Source organism: Pelobates fuscus, chromosome 12 (genome assembly GCF_036172605.1).
Source record: "Pelobates fuscus isolate aPelFus1 chromosome 12, aPelFus1.pri, whole genome shotgun sequence".
Lineage (NCBI taxonomy): Eukaryota > Metazoa > Chordata > Amphibia > Anura > Pelobatidae > Pelobates > Pelobates fuscus.
Genome location: NC_086328.1, coordinates 103,088,469 through 103,113,901, shown reverse-complemented (window position 1 = coordinate 103,113,901; position 25,433 = coordinate 103,088,469). Strand labels below are relative to the sequence as shown.

Sequence of the window (25,433 nt, the reverse complement as noted above, 5' to 3'; positions counted from 1 at the left end):
GTGCCGACGGCTGACCAACCTCGCACATGCAGGCCTGGGAACTAATACATTCTCTGCCCGCTACCCGGTTACTGCTGTACATTAAGGGGAAGCATTGCAGTGCCCCTGCACCTCCTCCAGCCCATGTCTGTAAATAAGAGTGTGTTTGTGTGTTTCATATCTAATATCACACACAGTCAGAACCGTGAGTAGCTCAATGTGAGCGTAATCTTTTATTATGTCATTATTACGATTTATGTATGTGTCTGTATTTCCTATAAGGAATTAGTAGTAGTTTAACCTCCGGTTTGCTAGTAAAACAGATTTACCATGTCGTGAAAGGATGCATGTCCAAAAAAGGTCACCAACATGGAAAGTTTGGAAAGCACTGATATAGATCATAGAGTATTAAAGGATCACTATAGGGTCAGGAACACAAACATGTATTCCTGACCCTATAGTGTTACAATCACCATCTAGAACCCACTGGGCCCCTCATGCCTCCATAAATATAGAAAAATCTTACTGTATTCAAGCCTGAAGCTGTAGATCTGCATGCTGTTTGCCTCAGAATAAAACAAGCAGTCTGCTGACATCATCAGAAGTGGTAGCCTGATCCAATCACAATGCTTCCCCATAGGACTGGCTGAGACTGACAAAGAGGCAGATCAGGGGCAGAGCCAGCACAATTCAAACACAGCACTGGCCAATCAGCATCTCCTCATAGAGATGAATTAAGTTCAGTGTCTGCATGCAGAGGGAGGAGGTACTGAATGTTTGGATGCCTTTTAGGCAGCCATGACCCAGGAAGGATCTCTAACAGCTATCTGAGGAGTGGCCAGTGAAGTTATCACTAGGCTGTAATGTAAACACTGCATTTTCTCTGAAAATACAGTGTTTACAGCAAAAAGCCTGAAGGTAATGATTCTACTCACCAGAACAAATTCAATAAGCTGTAGTTGTTCAGGTGACTATAGTGTCCCTTTAAGATACGATAGATACTGGTTAAATAAGTTACTGTATTAATAGATAGAATAATCCAAAACGCTCTATACACAATAAAAAAAAAATTACAAACATTTCTATATTCCTCCCTGAAGCTCTGGTAGGTTATAGTGTTGCTGCCACCTGGTGGTGAAGTTAAACTGTCACACCTTAACAGATCTTTTTCATTCCCCGACCACTCAGGCTGTTGTGCTTGATATACATGTACTGCAAGCATGTCAAACTCAAAGTCTGGCACGGGCCACATAAACAAGGTTTAAGTTTATGTGGGCCGCAAAAAAAAAAACAAAAACCTTAAATCTTCATAGAAACTTATGTTTATTTTAAAAAGTACAGTATAAAAAAATCCCCCAGCATTCCCCTCTACTAAACCACAGCACCCTGTGCCAAACCTGATCCTCATGCTGACACACACTTTTCTTTATTGCTCCCTACTTTTTGGAGCCAATGTGGGGCATCTCCCTGGGGTCCTATCTGCTCCTCACTGCTCTCACGTCATATTCCGGCACCCGGCTTCACTACAGACGGCGCGCGCGGGAGCAGCCCTCCTCCCCGGCCGGGTAAGTTTTAGCAGAGTAGGCACCTGCAGTGTGGGGAAAGCAGGTGCCTACTCTGCTATAACACCAGCATGTACTCGCGTCCCGCTGGGCCACGAGTTTGACATGTACTGGAACACACTGGGGTTTATTCACTAAACCAAGAACTTGGGAGAGAAAGTATTTCAGATTTGGATATTTTGGTTAAAAAATTAGTATTATTTACCCATTCCCCATAACTTCTAATTTAAGGAGTACAGTCGTGCAGAGGCGGCTCTCTAATTAGGCGATTTAGGCGACCGCCTAAGGCCTCGCGCAGTCAGGGGCCTCGCGGCCGCCTAAATCGCCTGAGGGCAGACTGACATGTCGGGTCTATGACCGAGGACCCGACACAGGAGGGGGCCCGGCGGCTTGCCCTTTGTGCCGCCAGGTGCGAGGCCCCTCCTGTCAGTCCGCCCGGGGAGAGAGCCAGCCTCAGTCTGCAGCTCCGCCGGGTGTGAGCTGCAGACTCAGGTCTCGCGATCTCCAGCCAATCAGAGCGTTGCCGCGGGTTACCACGGCAACGCTCTGAATGGAGATCGCGAGACATTTCCCATGTGGTCTGCAGCTCTGCATCCGGCAGAGCTGCAGACCGGAAAGCCCACTGGACCACCAGGGATCCATCCAGGACACTGGACCCCCAGGGACAGATTGACCCCACTGGACCACCAGGGAAAAAGGTACATTTTGACCCCCCTCACCCTGCCACCCCACCTGTCACCCCCTGCCACTTCACCCTGTCACCCCCCCTGTCACTTCACCCCATCTCACCCTCTAACCCCCTTACCCTATCACCCCCTGCCACTTCACCCTGTCTCCCCCTCACCCTATCTCACCCTGTCACCCCCTGCCACTTCACCCTGTCACCCCCTGCCACTTCACCCTGTCACCCCACCCTGTCACCCCCTCACCCAGTCACCCCCTGCCACTTCACCCTGTCACCCCCTCACCCTATCTCACCCCGTCACCCAGTCACCCCCTTCACCCTATCTCACCCAGTCACCCCCTCACCCTGCCACCCCCTCACCCTATCTCACCCAGTCACCCCCTTCACCCTATCTCACCCAGTCACCCTCTCACCCAGTCACCCCCTTCACCCTATCTCACCCAGTCACCCCCTTCACCCTATCTCACCCAGTCACCCCCTTCACCCTATCTCACCCTGTCACCCCCTCACCCTATATCACCCTGTCACCCCCTCACCCTATCAACCCCTTTACCCTGTCACCCCCCCTCACCCTGCCACTTCACCCTGTCACCCCCTCACACTGCCACTTCACCCTGTCACCCCCCCTCACCATGCCACTTCCCCCTGTCACCCCCTCCTCACCCTATCTCACCCTGTCACCCCCCTCACCCTGCCACTTCACCCTGTCACCCCCTCCTCACCCTACCTCACCCTGTCACCCCCTTCACCCTGTCAACCCCTCTCACCCTGCCACTCCCCCTCACACTGCCACTTCACCCTGTCACCCCCCCCTCACCATGCCACTTCACCCTGTCACCCCCTTCACCCTGTCACCCCCTCACCCTATCACCCCCCTCTCAAGCTGCCACCCCACCTGTCACCCCCTTTCACCCTGCCACCCCACCTGTCACCCCCTCTCTCCGCACACACTGTCACCTACCTCCATACACTCTCTCTCCCTCTAATCAAACAGGCACCACTCTCCGCACTCTGGCACCCTCCTGCTCTTTTACACTCACCCTGCCACAGTTACTCCTTTACTCACCCTGTCACCCCCTGAAGGCAATCATTCTACACACTGTCATAAAACACAGCTTTGCCATGAACTTAATGCCAAAGGCCACAGGCAGTACACAAACATACACATGCTCAGAGAAATATACATACATGTACAAAGATAATCACTGCCAGACACACACTGGTAGACAATGCAACGATGTATACAAAGACTAGTTCTCTATATCCAGTGCTGCAAGCTCTCCCTTCAATATATCTACAGCTTCTTATACACACACAAGTCAACTGCAATTTTTTTCCAATAATGGTGTTAGTGGGGGGCCTCATGTATGAGTTTCGCCTAAGGCCTCACCAAGTCTAGAGCCGCCACTGCAGTCGTGTATAGATTAATCTTATAAACCTGACTCCACACTCTGCTATACTATTATAATAAACTCGATATCCGATATTTATACCTCCTGTCTCCCCATCTCAATCTTTACAAGTGAGAAACTAGTGAACATCCGCAACACGAATCCTGGATGCTAGAATTAATTGGTTATACTGCATTAAAAAAAAAAAATATATATTATAAAGAAAATCCTGTATATTCTGTAACATAGTGCAATGTGTCAAGCAGGACAGACCACATCTGCACACCATTCAAGACTACATACAGCATATTTTGTGCTATTTAGCATGAATTAACCCTTAAAGAGCCAGAGACAAAGTCATAAATTTCCCCTCGGGGTATTCAAAAGATTAATGCTCATTTATTCAATTGCCAGGTCTTGTTTTAAGCCTGAATTGTGTTGGATTTTATTTATTTTTGTAAACATACAAGTGATATTCTGGAAAGGTTGAAGGGCAATGTAATAAAGGATTTTAGAATGATTTATAAAGGCTTCACAGGGACTTTCAATGCTGCTACTTGACTGTATTGTTTCCAGTTGTCAAAGTGATTACAATGAGATTGAAGACTCTGCCAAAATTCCTATACTCAGCCACTTCCTTTCACATGTACAGGAGAGAATAAAGCCAGCTGGCAATAGAATAGACAATATTTATTAGGACTTGGCAATCTGCATCAATAGTAAAAGCCTATTATGCTATTATTTATATAGCGCCAACAAATTCTGTAGCGCTTTACAGTGCGAACAGACATGTAGTTGTAACCAGACAAGTTGGACACACAGGGACAGAGGGGTTGAGGGCCCTGCTCAATGAGGGAGTGGGGTAAAGTGACACAAAAGGTAAGGATAGTATTAGACTAATGACAGTTGCAAGAGATAAATCAGTCAGGAGTTATTAACAGTTTACCGTATATACTCGAGTATAAGCCGAGTTTTTCAGCACATTTTTTGTGCTGAAAAACCCCAACTCGGCTTATACTCGAGTCAGAGTCTGTATTATGGCAATTTACATTGCCATAATACAGACTGGGGGGAGAGGGGGGCTGTCAGAGATGTTACTTACCTTCACAGCAGCTCCTGTCAGCTCCCTTCTCCTCCGCGCCGTCCGTTCAGCACCTCGGTCAGCTCCCAGTGTAAGTCTCGCGAGAGCCGCGGCTCTCGCGAGACTTACACTGTGAGCTGACAGAAGAGCTGAATGGACGGCGCGGAGGAGAAGGGAGCTGACAGGAGCTGCTGTGAAGGTAAGTTACAGCTCTGACAGCCCCACTCTCCCCCCCACTGAACTACCAATGACACTGGACCACCAGGGAAGGAGCCCCCCTCCCTGCCATGTATCAAGCAGGGAGGGGGGATGAAAAAAAATATTATAATAATAAAATAAAAAATTATATTTTAAAAATAATAATAATAAATTATAATAAATAATAATAAAATAAATAAAAATAATTAAAAAAAATTAATCTAACAAAAAAAAATATATTACCATTATAATAATTAAAATTAAAAAAATAAAAATGCCCACCCCCCACCAAGGCTCTGCAACACACTGCACTCACACACACACACTGTAAATAAATATTCAATTAATATAATTGTTTTAGGATCTAATTTTATTTAGAAATTTACCAGTAGCTGCTGCATTTCCCACCCTAGTCTTATACTCGAGTCAATAAGTTTTCCCAGTTTTTTGGGGTAAAATTAGGGGCCTCGGCTTATATTCGGGTCGGCTTATACTCGAGTATATACGGTAATTTTTTTAATTATTTTTATTTATTTTATTATTATTTATTATAATTTATTATTATTATTTTTAAAATATAATTTTTTATTTTATTATTATAATATTTTTTTTCGTCCCCCCTCCCTGCTTGATACATGGCAGGGAGGGGGGCTCCTTCCCTGGTGGTCCAGTGTCATTGGTAGTTCAGTGGGGGGGAGAGGGGGGCTGTCAGAGCTGTAACTTACCTTCACAGCAGCTCCTGTCAGCTCCCTTCTCCTCCGCGCCGTCCATTCAGCTCTTCTGTCAGCTCACAGTGTAAGTCTCGCGAGAGCCGCAGCTCTTGCGAGACTTACACTGGGAGCTGACCGAGGTGCTGAACGGACGGCGCGGAGGAGAAGGGAGCTGACAGGAGCTGCTGTGAAGGTAAGTAACATCTCTGACAGCCCCCCTCTCCCCCCAGTCTGTATTATGGCAATGTAAATTGCCATAATACAGACTCTGACTCGAGTATAAGCCGAGTTGGGGTTTTTCAGCACAAAAAATGTGCTGAAAAACTCGGCTTATACTCGAGTATATACGGTAATCTAACAAAAAAAAATATATTACCATTATAATAATTAAAATTAAAAAAATAAAAATGCCCACCCCCCACCAAGGCTCTGCAACACACTGCACTCACACACACATACTGCATTCATTATATACACACACACTGTAAATAAATATTCAATTAATATAATTGTTTTAGGATCTAATTTTATTTAGAAATTTACCAGTAGCTGCTGCATTTCCCACCCTAGTCTTATACTCGAGTCAATAAGTTTTCCCAGTTTTTTGGGGTAAAATTAGGGGCCCTCTGCTTATATTCGGGTCGGCTTATACTCGAGTATATACGGTAATTGATACGCTTTTATGAAGAAGTGTGTTTTTAATGATTTTTTTGAAGGAGTGAAGACTGGGTGAGCATCTAACGGAGGAGGGAAGTGAGTTCCACAGGAACGGTGCAGCCCTACTAGTTAACTCTTTGATGGATGATGTGAGGACACATATCTTAGGGTCTGACTAACTCACCTGTCTTTTAGGGGGTAAACACAAGGGACAAAAAAGTAGGGAAATCCCCTTTCTAATTACTATAAACCAACCGCCTCTCGCATAATGCGTGCCCGTAAATGCATTGCATATGCTCACTGGTACCATTCAAAAAACTCTCAGATTGGTAATCCCACACAATACATTAAAAAAAAAAGTTAATTTAACAAAGTATGCAAACTATCTTGCGTAATAGTTTTTAAAGCTATATAATCTAATCCAGTATCTATATTCGGAAGCAGATTTGTGTCAAACCAGAGCATGAGCCGGCGCAAGGGGTTGGGGGGGGGGGACTTACATTGTACAGCCTTGCAAAATTTGTTGACGCTATATAAATAATACATACGTTCAATATGAGGCACTAGTAGAAATTATACAGATCATAGGGAAAAGAAGTAATGGATGCCTGGAATAGCTTCCCGGTACAAGTGGTAGAAGCAATCATTTGAGGTCATCACAAAACATGTTAGGAAGACCTTTTGGGCAGAGGAATGAGAGCCTGGTCAAACCTCTTCTCTCTTTCAGAGGGAATTATCCACATACATTAAACAGGAATATTATTAATATTAGGTATTAGGCTGCTATTTTAATTATAGTCAGTCTAGTCTCTACTTTACAGAGGTGTGGAAGATTTTTTTGGTTGACTGAGGATCATGGGAATTGTATTCAGTTTGCCTGTCCCTTGTCTGATAAAGACTAGCTTTCTCTGCTAAGGCTCATTTTCAGGCTAAGGCTCATTTTGTTTTACATGAACTGAACTGAATTGGCTTGTCAATAGAAAAAGAAATAACACTTTCAACGAAAAAAAAAAATGTTTATTAAAGTTGCCTTCAAACCACAAAGGCAAATGGCATCATACAAAACATACACTTTTCCGCACCATTTGGGCAATGGATGTTTTTCTGAATGATTACAGAATGTGTACTTAAGATCAGATTTACATATGATTTTCTTTGGAGACTTGGAGTGCGGGCTGCAGATATCACCACCCCAGTGCAGTCAGGCTGCACCATTAGTGCTCCATTGGCTCCTCTGGCTTGTCCACAGGATCCTCCGCCGGGGGAGCAGACTGGAAGAGAACAGAAAGAAGAACTTAGCGGAACATGTTAACATTGCAATGGTGGAAAAAAAAAAACACCCCAAAAAAACTCATTTCCATCTGGTAACATCATACGTCAGAGCCAAAAGTCCAATTTAATTAGGTTTTTCTCCTGATTTGTCCTGATTGTTTTCCCAACCATATCCATGGCAGCATCACTATGGGTATATTCCCCCAACACAAATTGGTAATTCAGGTAATACAGAATAAATAAATAGGACCTGCTTTCCCTTCCTCCCAGTCTTTTTCCTGTCCACACAACTGTCAGCACGATGTACAGATTGTATTGGTTGTGCTACAGTTTAAGTGGCAAATGGTAACAGACCCTTATAACGTTCCCTTCAATAAGCAGCCTCACAAGGCAATAGCCCAGCATATACCTTTCTTTGTGGTCGTTCCTCCAAACCTTCTAGGAAAGGCGCAACTTCATCATCATCATAGATCATGAACTCCAATTCTTTTCCAACAATACCAATGGAAACATTCTGCAGAACAAGGAGAGGAGGGTGGGCGTTTAACAACATTTATAAACCATTTCCTCTGCACCTGTTTATCGCAGTCTCCTCCAAAATCTTAGCTAAGATCCATTTTGCTGGAACTTCCTGTGTTTGAACAAATTTAAGGCAGACTGCCAAAACACACTTTTGCTTGGAAAGAACTGAAATTGTTCACTCGCTTCCTTCTGCAAATAAATGAGTGGGTTTTGAGATGCACTCAAGATGCACTTGCTACTTACTTGCAATTACACATCTCAACAGGATGAAAAGGAATCATTAAATAAAAAGAAAAACAATCCAATGATGGAAATAGATTTACAACAACACGGGCAGCTCTATGAGTTCCACCAAAGTTAAGCAATGTTTAACTGAAGAATTCTAGAATACCTTAAATATCAAGACATCAAGATGACACCAACTTTAAAAAATAAATATATATTAGTTTAAATCAAATGTGTTCTTTAGCGGCTTTAGATTTAGGGCTCCCTGTGTTTTATAAAAATCCTGTCACTGCAGCCCAATCCTGCTACTGCAAGATCAACAACATTGATGAACTCTCTGCAATCCAAGGTTTCTCATAGTAAAGCACTGTGGGAATACAGTGAATAAACAGTAATTGCCATAATCCACTAATCCAATGCTGAGCAGTGTTAGCATGCTGAAGAGGTTTTACATTGTACGTAAAGATGTAGTGGCTGTGTTACTTTAATTGTTTGGTTAGAGCATTATAAAATAAAAACTCATCACGAGTCAGGATAGATTTCAATGAAATTAAAACTAAATTGTTCAATTCACGAAGTGTTAAACGCCAGCAAGCAACAGAACACGTTACAGGCAATACATGAATTCTGCTAGCATAATATAGTTTTTATTTGTAAGCACATATAAAAATTGTTAACAGATTGTGGTTACCTGGAACGTCCACTCTGGTCCAATATATAATACTGAACAGGAAGGGACTGACACCCGACTTGAACTGGCAGTGCTTAAAGGGGTACCCTGAAGACTATAACCACTACAACTCAGAATGGAGATTACGATGCACAGGGTCTACAGATCCAATCTTGTTTTTCTGTGAAGTTTTACAAATACCAGGACTCTGCTGATACCTCATCCAGCCCATCTGCTGGGGCTTAACTAATGTGAACTTCTACATTATTCATCTAACTGTGTACGTCAAATGATAGGCTGCCTCCAGACAATCTTATCATCTGAGACAATGCAGAAGATCACTTTCACGTTACATTATCCGCAGCAAAGGGACAGGGATGTGGGCGTAGGGAAAGCTCAGTTTGAAAATGGTTTAGAGAGTTTGAGTTGTAATGTTATAATGTCTAGAGTGCCCATTTAATAAAGCAGTAAGCGTGGCATTCTTTAAAACAACATTTTAAAACTCATTTCAGAAACATAATTTCTGAACACACAAAGGTCATTTGAGCGAGTCCAGCAGACAGGTCAATAGCTGCGGAGCTCTCCTGCTGCAACCAGACATTACCTTGGTGGTCAGGTCCTGCTCAGCAGGGAGGGTTTCCCTTAATGCACGTAGACCATGTTTCACCAGTTCATTTAGATTACCTGCAGAAACAGAGCAATAACAGTCAGAAAGTCTGCTCACAGGATCCATGGGATTTGTAAAGTGCAACATTATGTACAATCCAAGTGCCCAGGGCGAGAACAAGGGGGAAACAGTAGGAGATGCTCGTGGTTCCTTTTATTCCCTTAACGCAATGCAAAATAAACAAATCCTACAACGCATGCATAGTCCACGATTTTGTCTAAATCAGGTAGAAACCCTTTGGTTGGGAACTTGTCAAATCTTTACACATTATTTTTTTTAATAAAAGGGATTGATATCGTTTAATTTAGATTTTCTCAGTAGACGCTTCGACACACTAACTCAATAAACCTGGCAGTAAATAAAGACAATCTAACACAAAGTGACAGTGTTATAAATGAATTCACTCACAGTCCGTGAACTCTGACATGTGTCTCTCCAGATATGTGCGAGCTGACTGCGACCTGGCCCCGATCGACATTGCTTTACAATCAAAATAATTAGCAGAGGGACAGGTCTGGAAGATGTGAGGACCCATATCCTGTAGAAAGAAGAGGGATTAAGAGAGGTGAATGATGGACCTGTGTGGACCAAACAGCTGGAATGTACACAATATGGTCTAAACACACTCACATCAAAACCGGCAATGAGAAGTCCAACTCCATACGGTCTTCGCCCATAACGCTGAGTTGGGATTTGTGTTTCTTAAGACCATTAAGGAAAACATGCATATAAAATATTCTATCCAAGACTATCATCCACATCTGTCTTTATTTAATGAGAAAGATCCTTTTTTTTATTATTAATTTTAAGCAGAAAAAGATACATATGTATGCATTTCACACAGGCAAAGTTTATGGGCTAAATAACCAAATAGAAAAATAAAAATCAGTGGAGGGGGTTAGGCGACTCCTCTTTGCTCCAAGCAGGGAGCCCAGATTTCGAGGAAATATGTGGAGGTGCTGTGAACCATTGCGATAAGCTCCTCCAATTTATCAATTGAAGGGAGTACAATACACATCTTTAATCAGCATATTTAAATATAACGGACATTATATCCAACTGCTAAAAGTAAGAAAGCTGCAAAAAGCCACAGGTTTGATTCCTGGCAAGGTTAAAGGAACAGTATACTGTTAGGAATACAAACCTGTATTAGGGTCCCCGGCCCCCCTCAGAGTGGAAAAATAAGATTTTAAACTTACCTTTTCTCCCTCACTGTACTGGTCTAGCCACAAATGTTATTAAGCAACAATGTAAAACAGTCTCTTTTCTTTAAAGGTCGAGTTTACAATACTCAATCTGCAGGGACAGGCTATAGACACCAAAACCCTGTAGTAATTCTGGTGATCAGTGTCCCTTTAATAATTTTTAATGTTATGTTTATTTATTCCTGTATTTAACAAGTATGTGATTGTGAGGTGTGAAAAATGAAATTAAAGGAACACTATAGGCACCCAGTCTACTTCAGCTCATTGAAGTTGTCTGGGTGCACTGTACCAGGTCCCTTAACCCCAAGCAAATAATTGTCGCAGTTTTTAAGAAACTGCAATAATTACCTGCTAGGGTTAACTCTATTGGAGCCTTGACAAAGGGGGTAGCTATGGTGCCAGGAAAACAAGTTTGTTTTCTTGGCACTATAGCTTCCCTATAAAATGTATAAATCCACAGATCTTGGGGGGCGGAGCCTGCTACTAGACCCGAGCGGACGCCATTTCGCTAAGCTCCCAACTTCCAAAACTACATCCACGAACATCAAAGTATCCAGCACCCATCCAGCCTTGCCACTTACCAAACGGGCACCGGCACAATTCACTGCACCACCCGATGCGTTTCTTTCAGTCGCAACGGCTGCAGTAGAGGAGACCGAAAAACGGGGCCTACCAAACACCAGCGATCCCCGGCCTCGCGGAAATCCTGTGCGGAAACCCGACAGAGTTCAGGAACGACCACTATCTGTGGGACCAACCCATCGTCCCTGCTCACACACCAGCCATGGGGCGCCGCTCTCAAAAACCGCAAGGTACACCTGGGGACAGGGATATAGGGGCCAAGCTACAACGGCCTACTAACTCCAAGCCAGCTGCCACAGCAGACAGGCCGGACCCCGCCCAGGCACCCAATACAGCTCAACAGAGCCCCAATCTAACTGGCCTGCTGTCTCAGACACGACAGACGGACAAGGCAACCCACATGAAACCACCAGACCCTACCCCCCCTGAGCACTCCCTGACGCCACCACATACAAGGCCCCAAATCCAGGCAAACCAGGGCCCTGACCCTCAGGAGCACACCCAGGCACTGCAGCAGATGAGTGCACACACCACTACACTGCACAGACCTGACTCCCCAGGGCCTTCACAAGAGCAACGGGCACCACCACCGGAGTCCACAGATGACTCAGCCCCAACCACCAAAACGAGATCTCAAAATCCTTCTAACAGAGATCCACAAACTCCTTGCCGCAGACTCAGCCATCCTTAAGACTGAACTACACACAGTCGCAGAAAGGGTGCGAAACACGGAGGAAGAAGTGGTGAAAGTCCACACTCACATGACCCAAATGGAAGACACCATGAAACAAATACAGCAACAACATACCTACCTGGCAATTAAAATGTCAACCATTGAAGACAGACAGCGCCGCTCCCACATCAAGATCCGGGGCATACCTATGACGATATCTGCAGACGAGCTGCCACACTATGTCAGGCGCCTGCTGACTACCACACTCACTCGCAAAGAAAATCACAATAGACGGAGTATACCGCTTACCCAGCACCCCTCACCTAAAAAACCCACCGGCCAGAGATGTCATCCTCAGATGCGTCACTGTACAAGACAAACTACACATAATGGCGGGGCTGAAAGGCAAGACACCAATGCTATTTGAGGACTCCTCATTAACATTCTTCCAAGACCTATCTAAAGCCACCCTCTTGTGGCGCAAAACCTATGGTCCGCTCACCACACAACTACGCTCAGCAAACATAGCTTACAGGTGGGGCGCAAACGGAACTTTGGAGATCACACACAAAGAAACAACACATGTTCTAACTTCGGTGGAGGAAGCAACACCCCTCCTAGATACCCTGGGACTATCTAACCCCACGAACGCGACACAGAACAGACCTCAGACGAGGGCCTGGATCCCTGAGAACTCTACCCCGTTTGAACCGGGACAAGGCGGATCACAACAACCGGTGCCGTGAAGGATATGAAACGATACCACGAACCCTACCAACACAATAGTGGCATACCTTTCATACTGGAACTATAATGTTTACTTTATGTAAAACCCCCCCCCCCCCCTTGGTTAGGGGTAATCACTCAATGCAAAACGCCACCTGCTGCAGATCCCCCTCACTCAGCATGACATGAAGAACTAGACAATTGAACACAGCTTTACTGCAACACAGACACCATAAGCATGTCAACACACCACCGCTCACGCGGAGCGCTAATAGCAACAAACCCACAACCCGCAGGTACTGGCACTGATACCAAACATAAGGCTTCACCCTAAATGCACGAAACATACTGACTCACCTAGACAGTGCATCATTTAATGTTTAATATGTTGATGTTATTTCTGAATGTTATTGCTTGACCCAAAATTGGTGCGAAACTTAAACGAAATTGTATCTCTATTGTATATTTGGGGCACTTACGTGCACACCTGTATGCGAAACTACAATATCAAGCACCAAAAACGAAAAATAAAGAATTAAAAAAAAAATCCACAGATCTTTATCCTGCATCTGGGCGCCTCCATCTTAGCTGCCTGTCAATCATTGTTATAAGCTCTGCCCATTACACCTGGCAATCCACATAGAGAGACCTCTTCTTTTGCAATAGGAGTCATGTTTGTGCCTTGTCTGAACTGGATTAGGTCTAATATGAATGTAAAAGAAAACAGAGCATCTCCTAAAAAAAAAATAATAATAATCAATTTAATTTGTGTTTTGAGATATCTTGGCTTGCTTCCAATCACAGACTTCCCAATGCACTTCAAGGAGAAGTCTTTACAAAGCAGGTGCTCTGGGCAATTGCTGTCTGTTGAGTGGCAGGGGTGCACATGACAGGAAGGATATGTGGTCTATAGAGCATGTATAGGTTAGGATTTTAGCTACATGCCAGAGATGGAGCAAGCCTAATGAATGTATTTTATTTTATCGTGAATTAATAGTGAAGCCTTCATTACATTCTTAGAGGACCAAGGATGATAGCAGGCACTTAGAAATGTAAATTTAAAACAAATACAAAAAAAGGAAACAGGGGGCGGGGCCGGGCCAGGCCGCCGAGCTGCCTGGAAGCAAACTAATGTGGCTCCAGGCCTAAACAAACAAACAAAGGCTTTGAAATGACCACAGAAGGCACAAAGACCTGATTACCCGCTGAAACAGGGTGGAGGATACCGCCAGCTTTAAGATGCTGCCAAACGGAACCCAAAAGCAGGCTGGAAGCACCGCAAACGACCTTCAAGGCCTACCCACGGCCGCAAGACCAGACTCGGACGACCACGAGTCAGTCAGTACACATGCCGATCCCCCGCACCAGGAAACAGAAGACACAAAGCTGAAACCTACCCTGGTGGCGGATGCTGTTGGCTCGGGGCACGGCTCCACTAGATGGCTGCCACCTATCTCGCAGGCCAACTGCAATTATTTTTTATACACCTGCTGCATCAGTGTTGGTTTCATTTTTATGTTACATGTAAGCCGTCTGTTCTCTGACACAACGTTTAAGTTACTACTATTAATGCTTATATTATAGGCATTCATAATATCCATGTTAGAGTCACAATAGACTAAGCGCTATTTGAACAAATCATATGATAGGTCTGTGTACCTAATCACTTGAGTTATAAATCCACAAGGTAACACGTCACCCTTATCCACTCACTGCATAATTACCTACAGTTACTACTGTATATGTTGATTATGTAAATGTGTGTACCGCGACTTAAACCTGAATATGTTCTCCACGTTACATGGCTTCAGAGGACATATTTTTCCATAACAAATCCATTGTTTAAGCTTTATTTATGCTTATTGTGTTGACCTAAATAAAAACAGATTTAACACAAAAAAAGGAAACAGAAAGGGAAAAAACTAAAACATGTGATGGGGAATTTATCTTTATCTCGGAATGAGGGCTTGCACTGCCATTAAATCTGACCATTGCAAGCTCTGGCATGCAATTAAGGAGATCTTTCTGCAGGGCTGCCCATGCATTAAAGTGAAACTCCAAACACCTAAAGCGCTTTAATCTGCTGAAATGATTTATGTGTGAAGAGTGTGTCCTCTTCTAGTTTTACAAAAAGTAAAGCTTTCTAAAGAAATGTTCATAATTTAAGACGGATATTGTTATAAATTAACCTGGTTACACCCCTTTGGCTTCCAAGCAGATAACAGGTCCTGTTACTTCCTGGTTTGTTTAGCTCAGTGGAGCTAAACTCAAGAGGCTGCAATTGACCAGAGCAACTGCCTTGCAAAGACTTCTCATTAAGCTTCATCGGGATAGCTGTGATTGGCCAGCCACAGAAAGTCTGAGACGGATTCAGAGGGGAGAGCTTACAAAGGCTGCAGACAAGATATCTGCAGCTATTGCAAGCAGCTTTTAAGATCAACGTCAATGAAAGAATATATAAAATTCAATACATGTTTTCACTGGTGGTATATCTACTATGCAATGATTTTTATTTTGTATTTGGACAGTGTAGGGCCCTTCTAAGTTCACATTGCCATTTATTTGGAATCTGATTAGGCCAGAACACTAGTAATTTGTGGGAACAGGAGTTGAGAGAGATAGTAAAACTGATTATCGATACATCAGTCGCTAAACCTTAGAGGAAATATATACTCTTAACGAAAATATGAGAAGTAAATGTTGTATGCACTAATATTGTCCACAGTCATAAAGTACGGACTGTGTTTTTATACACTCAGATCAGATGGCAAAGTGGCACAGCTTGGTAGATGATGCCCTAAGCTGCAGAAATAGCAACGATAAGGATACTGCTTCCAACCAAAGACACGAGACGAGACACAGGAAGTGGACGGTCAAACACAAATCTGGAATCTAGACACTCCTGGCGCATGAAGTTACTGCAAAACATAAACAACGTAGATCAGAGGCTGAAAGGGTAACAGGGAATCCTAATCAACCCTTCACAAATAGATAATAAAAGAGCATGCTGGAAATGAAACATACAAGAAGAGAAATGTTCTCACCATAGCAGTCGAGCATCTGCTGTAAGTCCAGCAATGGAGATGCCAACGTGATTGTCTACATTCAGAATCTTCTTCTGATGTGCAGCCAACTCAGACTGGGCTCTCTGCAAAATAAAGTACAAGCTGGATCTAGATTCCATGTACAGCACTGAGTTCTGGCTAAAATCCTCTTTTACTCTTTCTGCGCATCAAACCATAAAACAAACCAAAGTGACAGAGAGCAAACGGAGTCACAGAATCACCAACTATTGTTATTACCAGGCTACACTCTTCCACCCAAACCAGCTATATTTTAACTGCCAGTAACGCCATCGGTATTGAATCATTCACTAAGCTTTCATTCACTCCTGAATATTCAGGGAAGCAATTACACTTACCTTTAACGCTACAAGCACAGCGTGGGTTTTAGACTTTAGACCCACTGTAGCAGAACCCTGCTTTACAGCCTCCATGGCATATTCAATCTGGTGAATTCGACCCTGGTGGAAAGTTGAAGGTGAAATATTAAAACAGGTGCAAAATTCTCTGACTTTTGAATCATGACTATCACATCTTACAAAGCTATAATCCAACCCGAAGGAAATTCGAGTAGCAGGTGCTACTAGGCAGCGATGCAAACACTGACTTTTCTCTGAAAAGGCAGTGTTTACGTTAAAATGCCTGAAGGGTCAGGCTATAGACACCAGAACAACTACATTAATCTGTAGTTGTTCTGGTGAATATAGTGTCCCTTTAACTAGGAGTGAATCAGTAAATCAGGCATTCCTCATAGAGATGATTCAATGCATCTCTATGAAGAGATGCGTATTGGCATAGCACAGCGTTTTGTCACACATGCGTAATAGCCTCCCAATGCATGGGCAGCGCCAGCCACAAAGAGACATGCTGAGCACTGAAAAAAGGCAAGTAAAGTATTTTTCACAGGGAGGAAAAGGGGGGGGGGGTGACAAACTTAAATGGTGTAAAAAGTGTCAGGAATACACATTTGTGTTCCTTTAACTATATTTGAACATCAGGACTAATCACGTACCACTGCCTCCTACAATTCCAATGAATCATTACTAGTTAAAAAAAATAATAAGAAACCAAGCCTAAACATCACCCCCATTAAAAGCTGACTACGCACAGGAACCCCACCAGCTCCATGGGATGCAAAACTAAGAAATAGTCGCCAGATAAACCGGTCCCTGGGCTCACAATAGGGGAAATGTGGAGGCAAGCATGCGGCCCGAGTGAAGCCAATATGGCGGCGCTCCACGGAGGCTGCACGGATTTCTCGGACGACTATTCAGAGGAAGCGGATAAGGAATACCTCCCAACACCAGACCCAAAACAAGGACTGACCCTGATGCCGACCTCGTGACCACCGGGGTGCTAAAAGCCCTACTGGCAGATCTGCAAAAGAATATTCTCGCGGACGTCACTGCATTAAGAGGAGAACTGCAGGGCCTGACAGGCAGCATTACTGTGCTGGAGGCCTCCTCTCAAGACCACCAGCGCACTACCGCCACACTGCAAAGTGACATGCGGGATCTGAGCCGCAAAAACACACTGCTTGAACGGCGCTTGGATGCCCAGGAGGACACGAGAAGGAGACACAACATTAAGATCTGAGGTATTCCAGAGGAGCTGCCGGAGACCAAACTCCCGCACACAATCAAACGCCTCCTGACTAACATACTGCCCCCAGGTCATACTAAACCTATCATACCCACAGGCCTCTTCCGGATCCCAAAACCCGCCAGGGCCCCAGACTCAGCCACAAGGGACACAATACTGAGCTTTAAAAACGGAATGGACAAAACAACGGTCCTCACCGCCCTCCGGGGAAAAACCCCCTTACAATTTGAGAATGCGAAGTTGACCTTTTACAGTGACCTGTCAAGGAGAATCCTGGCGTGGCGTAGATCGTTCCGACCCCTCACCGCCACACTCCTTGTGCAGCGGGGTGAGACAACCTACCAAATTCACGACCCACAGGACGCATCGGAACTACTACAGGCCTTGGGCCTAACTTGGGACTCACTCCTCCAAGCGGGCCTCCGGGCCCCCACCGCACCGACTCACAGCTTGGACCCAGCGAACAGTGCCCCATTTGTACCCCAAAACCTCACACCAGTCACTTACGCCGCGGTCACCACCTAAACAGAACTGAGGCGCCTGCGCCCCAACCCCGGCACTGCCATTACCTGGCTATCCCAGACCACGCACCTGCCCTCGCTGAGCAACCTATAACCCCTGGGACTTAACTAACCATCATCTGGATTACTGTTCCACTTTCTACTGGGCTCCAATACGGCTACCATGGGACGCTAGCACAATCCATCCATCCAGCTAAGGACTTATACAGATGTACTATATTTTTAGGGATGGTCATTGCTACCCAATTTTCCGACGCAGCCCCAGCTAGCGATCTACAATGGAATCTTGTACTAACCTGGAGTGGACTACGATCCTGCAGGCTCCAATACCATGATAATGCATAATATAGCTGTATCATTTATACTTAACGCACTGTTTTTACTCGCTCCTGTGCCTATCTGCCGTGCTTTCAGTTAATGTTTAGACTACTGTTAAGCCGTGCATGTTTATATATTGAGCATCCAGATATTGCACAAAGTTTGAATAGCCTTATACACCCAGCAGTCACTCACTGAAATGACTGACTAGCATTACACAGCACAACGTTACTATAGTTTGATTCTTACCAAGTTAACCTAACCACTGTACCTCTTAATACCCACGTGTCACACTAACCATAGCCAAGCTGTAGGTTTAGATGCCCCCATGCCGCAGATAAGCTACAAAATCCCACATGCACAGATCTACTCGGGTCTTTACTAGCCCACTATAAGCACACACAGAGCATACACCTGACATTACTATCGCTAAGCTAAATGCACTGACCCACGCGCACTAGCCTACTCATGTCTCTACCAAGGTCCTCGCATGCTACCTTAATATCTTTAACTACTCAGTGTTAAACTAAACAGCAAACACCACACATTCCTAGCCATTGACGCATCTTGCTTCAACATGTTCGTTACTTTTACTTTCTCAAAAAATGTGCATAGTATTTCCAATGCCGTGTTACCAATTGTTAATGTATGGTCACACATCACTATCATTGCGCTACTGACCCAACTGTTAATTCATGCATGAATAAAATAAAGAATTAAAAAAAAAAAAAATTAAAGTAAAAGCAAGTGGCCGCCTAAGACTAATGGGAGCTGCAGTCTGCTCTTTAGCCTGCCACATACAAACACTTAATGTTTCTAGAATATGACAGCATCCCCTTTAAATATATTTTTTCCATTTAAAGATGGTGTAACTAAACCATTGCAAACATGTAGATGAAGAGGAACGTGGGATATTTTATTATGAGTGAGCCAGACAGTAAAGCATGCTGGCTCAGCCAAACTGAACTCAGTGAATTAGGAGCCAGACATCCATACTGTAGGAAACAAGAAGTGGTGCAGAAAATATCATAACAAAAGGGATCAATGAGCCAATGGGAGTCTTTGCTGTTCTAAAAGATGCTACTTAAATCCATGGGACACTGGTAGACGACACCGCCTAGGACTGTTGGTGGGAGCAAGCAGCGTCAGGTGTCCCATTTGCTGTAGAGGATACCGACACCTCCTTAAAGGAACACTATAGTCACCTAAATTACTTTAGCTAAATAAAGCAGTTTTAGTGTATAGATCATTCCCCTGCAATTTCACTGCTCAATTCACTGTCATTTAGGAGTTAAATCACTTTGTTTCTGTTTATGCAGCCCTAGCCACACCTCCCCTGGCTATGATTGACAGCGCCTGCATGGAAAAAAAAAAAAAACTGGTTTCACTTTAAAACAGATGTAATTTACCTTAAGTAATTGTATCTCAATCTCTAAATTGAACTTTAATCACATACATTAGGCTCTTGCAGGGTCTAGCAAGCTATTAACATAGCAGGGGATAAGAAAATCTTAAATAAACAGAACTTGCAATAAAGAAAGTCTAAATAGGGCTCTCTTTACAGGAAGTGTTTATGGAAGGCTGTGCAAGTCACATGCAGGGAGGTGTGACTAGGGTTCATAAACAAAGGGATTTAACTCCTAAATGGCAGAGAATTGAGCAGTAAGGCTGCAGGGGCATGTTCTATACACCAAAACTGCTTCATTAAGCTAAAGTTGTTCAGGTGACTATATAATGTCCCTTTAAGGGGAGTTGACTCAAGAGAACCAACATCCCAGACAATATAAACACCATATCAGTGTCATGAAATGCCAACATAAGGCTACTCCCAAGATCACCAGCAAAATGCGGACCCAAGCAAAAAACCTAAATAATATAGCAAGGGCTCAGAAAGAACAACATGACACAAGGCCTGTGCCCTACATCAACCTTTTGTTTGGTTCATGTAATGTTGTTCTAAGTAATTTTTTAAATATTATGTATGAACTACACAATGTATGACACCCACTGTACTGTAATGAACATGTATATGCCTTGTTTTTCCATCTATTATAATTGTACTTACCTTTGGGAAGAAAAAAAAAAACCCCACACAAAAAAGAATGTTAAAAATAAATAAATAAAATGGATTGATTAAAATTTTTCATTTTTACTGCTTATATTTACATAATCAGAGTCTATCGTTAATATCTGTCCCAGTCATTTGGCAGAAGTATAAATGACAAGCAGTGAACTACACGTACCTGAGGGCTCCATACAGTGACATCATTATCATACTGGTTGCGAAACTAGAGAAAACAGAAGAGTGAAAAATACATCATTGTAAACAAACGTTTTATGTATGCACTGCTCCCTGTGGAACAGGGCAGGTTACACTTTGTACACAAGCAATTTGTAATTTCTGCTAATTAAACAGGTTTACTGCAATGGCCCTATGGCTTTGGAATAGAATTCCTATGAGTATACTATTGTCATATACTATATATAGTGACAGCACAATTGTTTTATCATATCTAGAAAGAATCAGAATTCATTCAGGCACAGTTATGTCCAGAATAGAACAGAACGTCCAGCCGGTGTGTAGATCAAAGTTTTCCTAACCGGAGTAACAAACAAAGTGATTCATTTTGTGTTGTTTGATTTATAATTAATGAAGCCATCAGAATCGCAGATTATTTCTAGAGATTCACAGCAACATAAAGGTGCTGCAAACTGCCCTTCTAATGTGCAGTACCTAGAAAAAGCCACAAAAACACCGATAGCCTCCCTGATCCCAGTTAAGCACAACAGCATCGGTGTTTCGCCTATAGTTACTCCGGTACCTTTATTCTAGTCTCATATCCCACTGTACAGCGCTGCGAAGTTTGTTGGCGCTTTATAAATAATAATATTATACCAATGCCCAGTATATGCCAAATTACTAATTTGAAATATTCAGCTTACAGTTCTATTGCACCCATCAGTAATATATTACATTTAAGAGTACAAAATCCATAGATTCTTGGGGGTCTCATATAGAACAGCAAAGTGGAAGAGTAATAAATGGATGATTGATACATTTATAGAATGTAAAGACCACAGTAAGCTTGAATAAACAGGGCTCTCTAAACCTCTTGTGTCTGCCAACATTATTTCATCTGTCAGTTATTTTTTGTTATATAACACCACCAACATAAAGCATTACGGAAAAAGTTGGTGGTATATAAAAGCTAATAATAAAAAAGCAGGACTAAAAAGAATAAACATACTTATACTAGAAGAACGTTGTTTACTTTCACTTTCTGTTACCAACTCATGATGACATGGCTGGGCCTAGCACAGCTCAGGCAGGAAATGTAACAGTATCTACTATGTTAATTACATTTTGAAATATTATTCATAAAACAATTAAACAAAAAAAAACTATTATTGTTTCTAATGAACACTAATGACAATGGTTAATGAAATTATGTTCACAGGAAAGTAACACGTGTATATTTAAATTATGCTAGCATATAATGCCACAAACCATTCTCACACTAAATAGCAATAAGAAAGACAGACTAGTTTTATCCCACCTTGATTATTACATACTTCAAATCAACTTTGCAAACTGGTTAACCCCTTAAGGACACATGACATGTGTGACATGTCATGATTCCCTTTTATTCCAGAAGTTTGGTCCTTAAGGGGTTAAAGGATAATGTAATTAGACAACATTCCTATTAATTATTCTAATATATGAAATTAACTTGTACACAGCTAACACTTGGGACTCCGACTGCTGTGAACTTTGCTATGAAGCCTGTTCCAGGCTAACAAATCGCTGTCACTCCAAGGGTTAACAGACACTCACCTTCCAGCCACTCAGGCATAGGCAACCTTCGGCACTCCAGATGTTTTGGACTACACCTCCCATGATGCTTTTCCAGGATTATGGGGGATGTAGTCCACAACATCTGGAGTGCCGAGGGTTGCCTTTCCCTGCACTAAACACAGCTGCTGCAGAACCTGTATGAAACAGACAGAGCACTTCTTGCACTTCTTGCTTAAAAAGCAAAATAAAACCCCAACAAAGGGGCTCTATAAACCAAGAGGTTCTGCAGCAGCTGAGAGCTAATTTCTGAAAGAATACCGACCCCTGTCAGAAACACTGGATAGCCAGAGACAATGGAGCAGGGAGAACAAATGTGTCGAGTTATGGTTACCTAGCCTGGTTCTCCAAGCAGGGGGGTGGCTAGTAATGACCCCCAGTCTACCAGGGGGGTGGCTAGTAATGACCCCCAGTCTCCAAGGGGGTGGCTAGTAATGACCCCCAGTCTCCAAGGGGGTGGCTAGTAATGACCCCCAGTCTACCAGGGGGGTGTCTAGTAATGACCCCCAGTCTACCAGGGGGGTGTCTAGTAATGACCCCCAGTCTACCAGGGGGGTGTCTAGTAATGACCCCCAGTCTACCAGGGGGGTGTCTAGTAATGACCCCCAGTCCACCAGGGGGGTGTCTAGTAATGACCCCCAGTCCACCAGGGGGGTGTCTAGTAATGACCCCCAGTCCACCAGGGGGGTGTCTAGTAATGACCCCCAGTCCACCAGGGGGGTGTCTAGTAATGACCCCCAGTCCACCAGGGGGGTGTCTAGTAATGACCCCCAGTCTCCCAGGGGGGTGGCTAGTAATGACCCCCAGTCTCCCAGGGGGGTGGCTAGTAATGACCCCCAGTCTCCCAGGGGGGTGGCTAGTAATGACCCCCAGTCTCCCAGGTGGGTGGCTAGTAATGACCCCCAGTCTCCCAGGTGGGTGGCTAGTAATGACCCCCAGTCTCCCAGGGGGGTGGCTAGTAATGACCCCCAGTCTCCCAGGGGGGTGGCTAGTAATGACCCCCAGTCTCCCAGGGGGGTGGCTAGTAATGACCCCCAGTCTCCCAGGGGGGTGGCTAGTAATGACCCCCAGTCTCCCAGGGGGGTGGCTAGTAATGACCACCAGTCTCCCAGGGGGGTGGCTAGTAATGACCACCAGTCTCCCAGGGGGGTGGCTAGTAATGACCCCCAGTCTCCCGGGGGGGGGGGGGGGGTAGTAATGACCCCCAGTCTACCAGGGGGGGGGGGGGTAGTAATGACCCCCAGTCTACCAGGGGGGGGGGGTAGTAATGACCCCCAGTTACTAAAAGCAGTGCTGCAGCCCCCCCCCTATAATAATAATAATAATGCAGGGCCGGGTGAGACTGATCATGGCTCCCCCCAGTTACTGCAGGCAGGCTGTGCCGTTACACTAGGCCTGTCCGCTAGGTATTCGCTCAGGGCAGGGCCAGTACTATAAACCAGCCGGGTATAAGGGGCCGGATATAAAGGCGGGGTATCAGGGCCGATGTGAGCCCCAGGAGCGGTGTCCGGCCTTACCATGGTGACAGGAACTCACTGCCGGTGTGCACTGCTGCTGAATAATGCTGATCACTCGGCGATCCGCTGCTCCCGTCTAGCTGCTGGAGGAATCCTGCCCAGGAAAAGGAAAACACATCGAACGCCGAGCGATCGAGCAACAATCACACGACTGGCTTCCCGCCGCCTTCTTTTTTTTTTTTTTTTTTTTTAATCCTTCAATAAACTTTGTTTAGATTGAGCTGACACACGTGTACAGGAGAGCTAGATGGAAAATATAAAACTAAATACATTAAATAAAAGTATCTCCTTTCCAGGATTATTCTACTAAACACGTCATTCTATAACTGTCAATGCATTAAATAGTGACATTGCAGGCAAAAGTCTCTTCTTCTAGCCTGTGTGTGGACTGGATTATGGGATAACTGTTAACATTGTTATGATGATTATTATTTATAAAGCACCAACAAGTTCCGTAGCACTGTACAATGGGTAGACTAACAGACAAGTAACTGTAACCAGACGAGTTGGACGTACAGGAACAGAGATATTGTGGGCCCTGCTCAATGAGCTTACATGCTAGAGGGAGTGGGGTAATGTGACACAAAAGGTTAGGGTAGGGTAGAGAAGTAGGTTGTTAGGATAGTATTCATTGAGGGCTTAGTGTTTTGTTTTGATGACAGTTTCAGGAGAGGAATCAGGGTGCGGGGAGGGATAGCTGTCCACAGTTTAATTGATATGCTTTCCTAAAGAAGTAAGTTTTCAAAGATTTTTTTAAGTAGTGGAGATTGGGTGAAAGTCTAACAGAAAGGGGAAGGGCATTCCATAGTAACGGTGCAGCCCTAGAGAAGTCTTTAAGGTGAGCATCAGAGGTAGGCGTACAAACAGAGGTTATGCGTAGGTCTCCGGCAGAGCGTAGGGGCCTAGACTGGACATATTTGTGTTTTAGTGAGGATAAGTAGGTCAGAGCAGCATTGTGTAGAGATTTGTAAGCAAGTATTGATACCGGAGAAACTGACGGAAGCCAAGCACAGAGAGATGGACACAGGTTTCTTCAGGAAGGAAGAGATTCCTTATTCGGTTCACCGATCGGGACTCAGAGGGACTAATGTCACCAAAATACAACAAGTTCTGAGCCCCGGACAATAGTGCAGGCTCCTTATATAGGCACATAACTCCTCCCATAATAACCTCCACCCGCACATTCTCTTAACCAATCAAAAACGAACAAGAACTAACTTCCTGCTTGACCGCATGGCTTGTCCAGCACAATGGAGGAGGGGAATACTATATCCGGTATTCTTGCACATGCTCCGTACACTACTGATCGTATCTTTGCCACGTGCAACCAACCGACCGATACGCCAGTATATGCACGTACACATGCCACGTGGTAATCTCGGCCTACTCAATTTATTTTTACCGAGATTCCACCACAGTATCAGGATTTAAAATTGAGACCTATATCTTACGGGAAGCCAATGTAGGGTCTGACAACGGTGGGAGGTGCGGGCGGACAGGAAGATGAGCCTCGTCGCCACATTCATTATACACTGTAACGGGTCAAGTTGGAGTGGATTGCAGTAGTCAAGGCGAGAGAGGACAGTGGCATGGACCAGGACCGTAGCCGCATCTGGCATTAAATAGGGTCGGATGCGCGCAATATTTTTGAGATGGAAGCGGCAGGATTTGGCGATTGATGGACATGAGGGGTGAAGGAGAAGTCTGAGTCAAAGACAACACCTAGGCAGCGAGCGTTAGAGTTAGAGCGGATGG

General features: G+C 44.2%; 1 protein-coding gene across 1 annotated transcript; it reads right to left on the bottom strand.

Moving 5' to 3' along the window:
* Positions 1–7,258: 7,258 nt before the first annotated feature.
* PSMA1 (proteasome 20S subunit alpha 1) lies at positions 7,259–23,788 on the bottom strand. The gene is made up of 10 exons (XM_063438417.1): positions 23,679–23,788; positions 20,552–20,596; positions 16,227–16,328; positions 15,850–15,953; positions 15,635–15,723; positions 10,250–10,320; positions 10,028–10,157; positions 9,557–9,636; positions 7,945–8,049; positions 7,259–7,534 (listed from the first exon to the last, which is right to left on the bottom strand). The coding sequence occupies exons 1-10, from the start codon at positions 23,679–23,681 to the stop codon at positions 7,478–7,480; spliced, it is 786 nt and encodes a 261-aa protein (XP_063294487.1). The 5' UTR covers positions 23,682–23,788; the 3' UTR covers positions 7,259–7,477.
* Between the last annotated feature and the right edge of the window lie 1,645 nt (positions 23,789–25,433).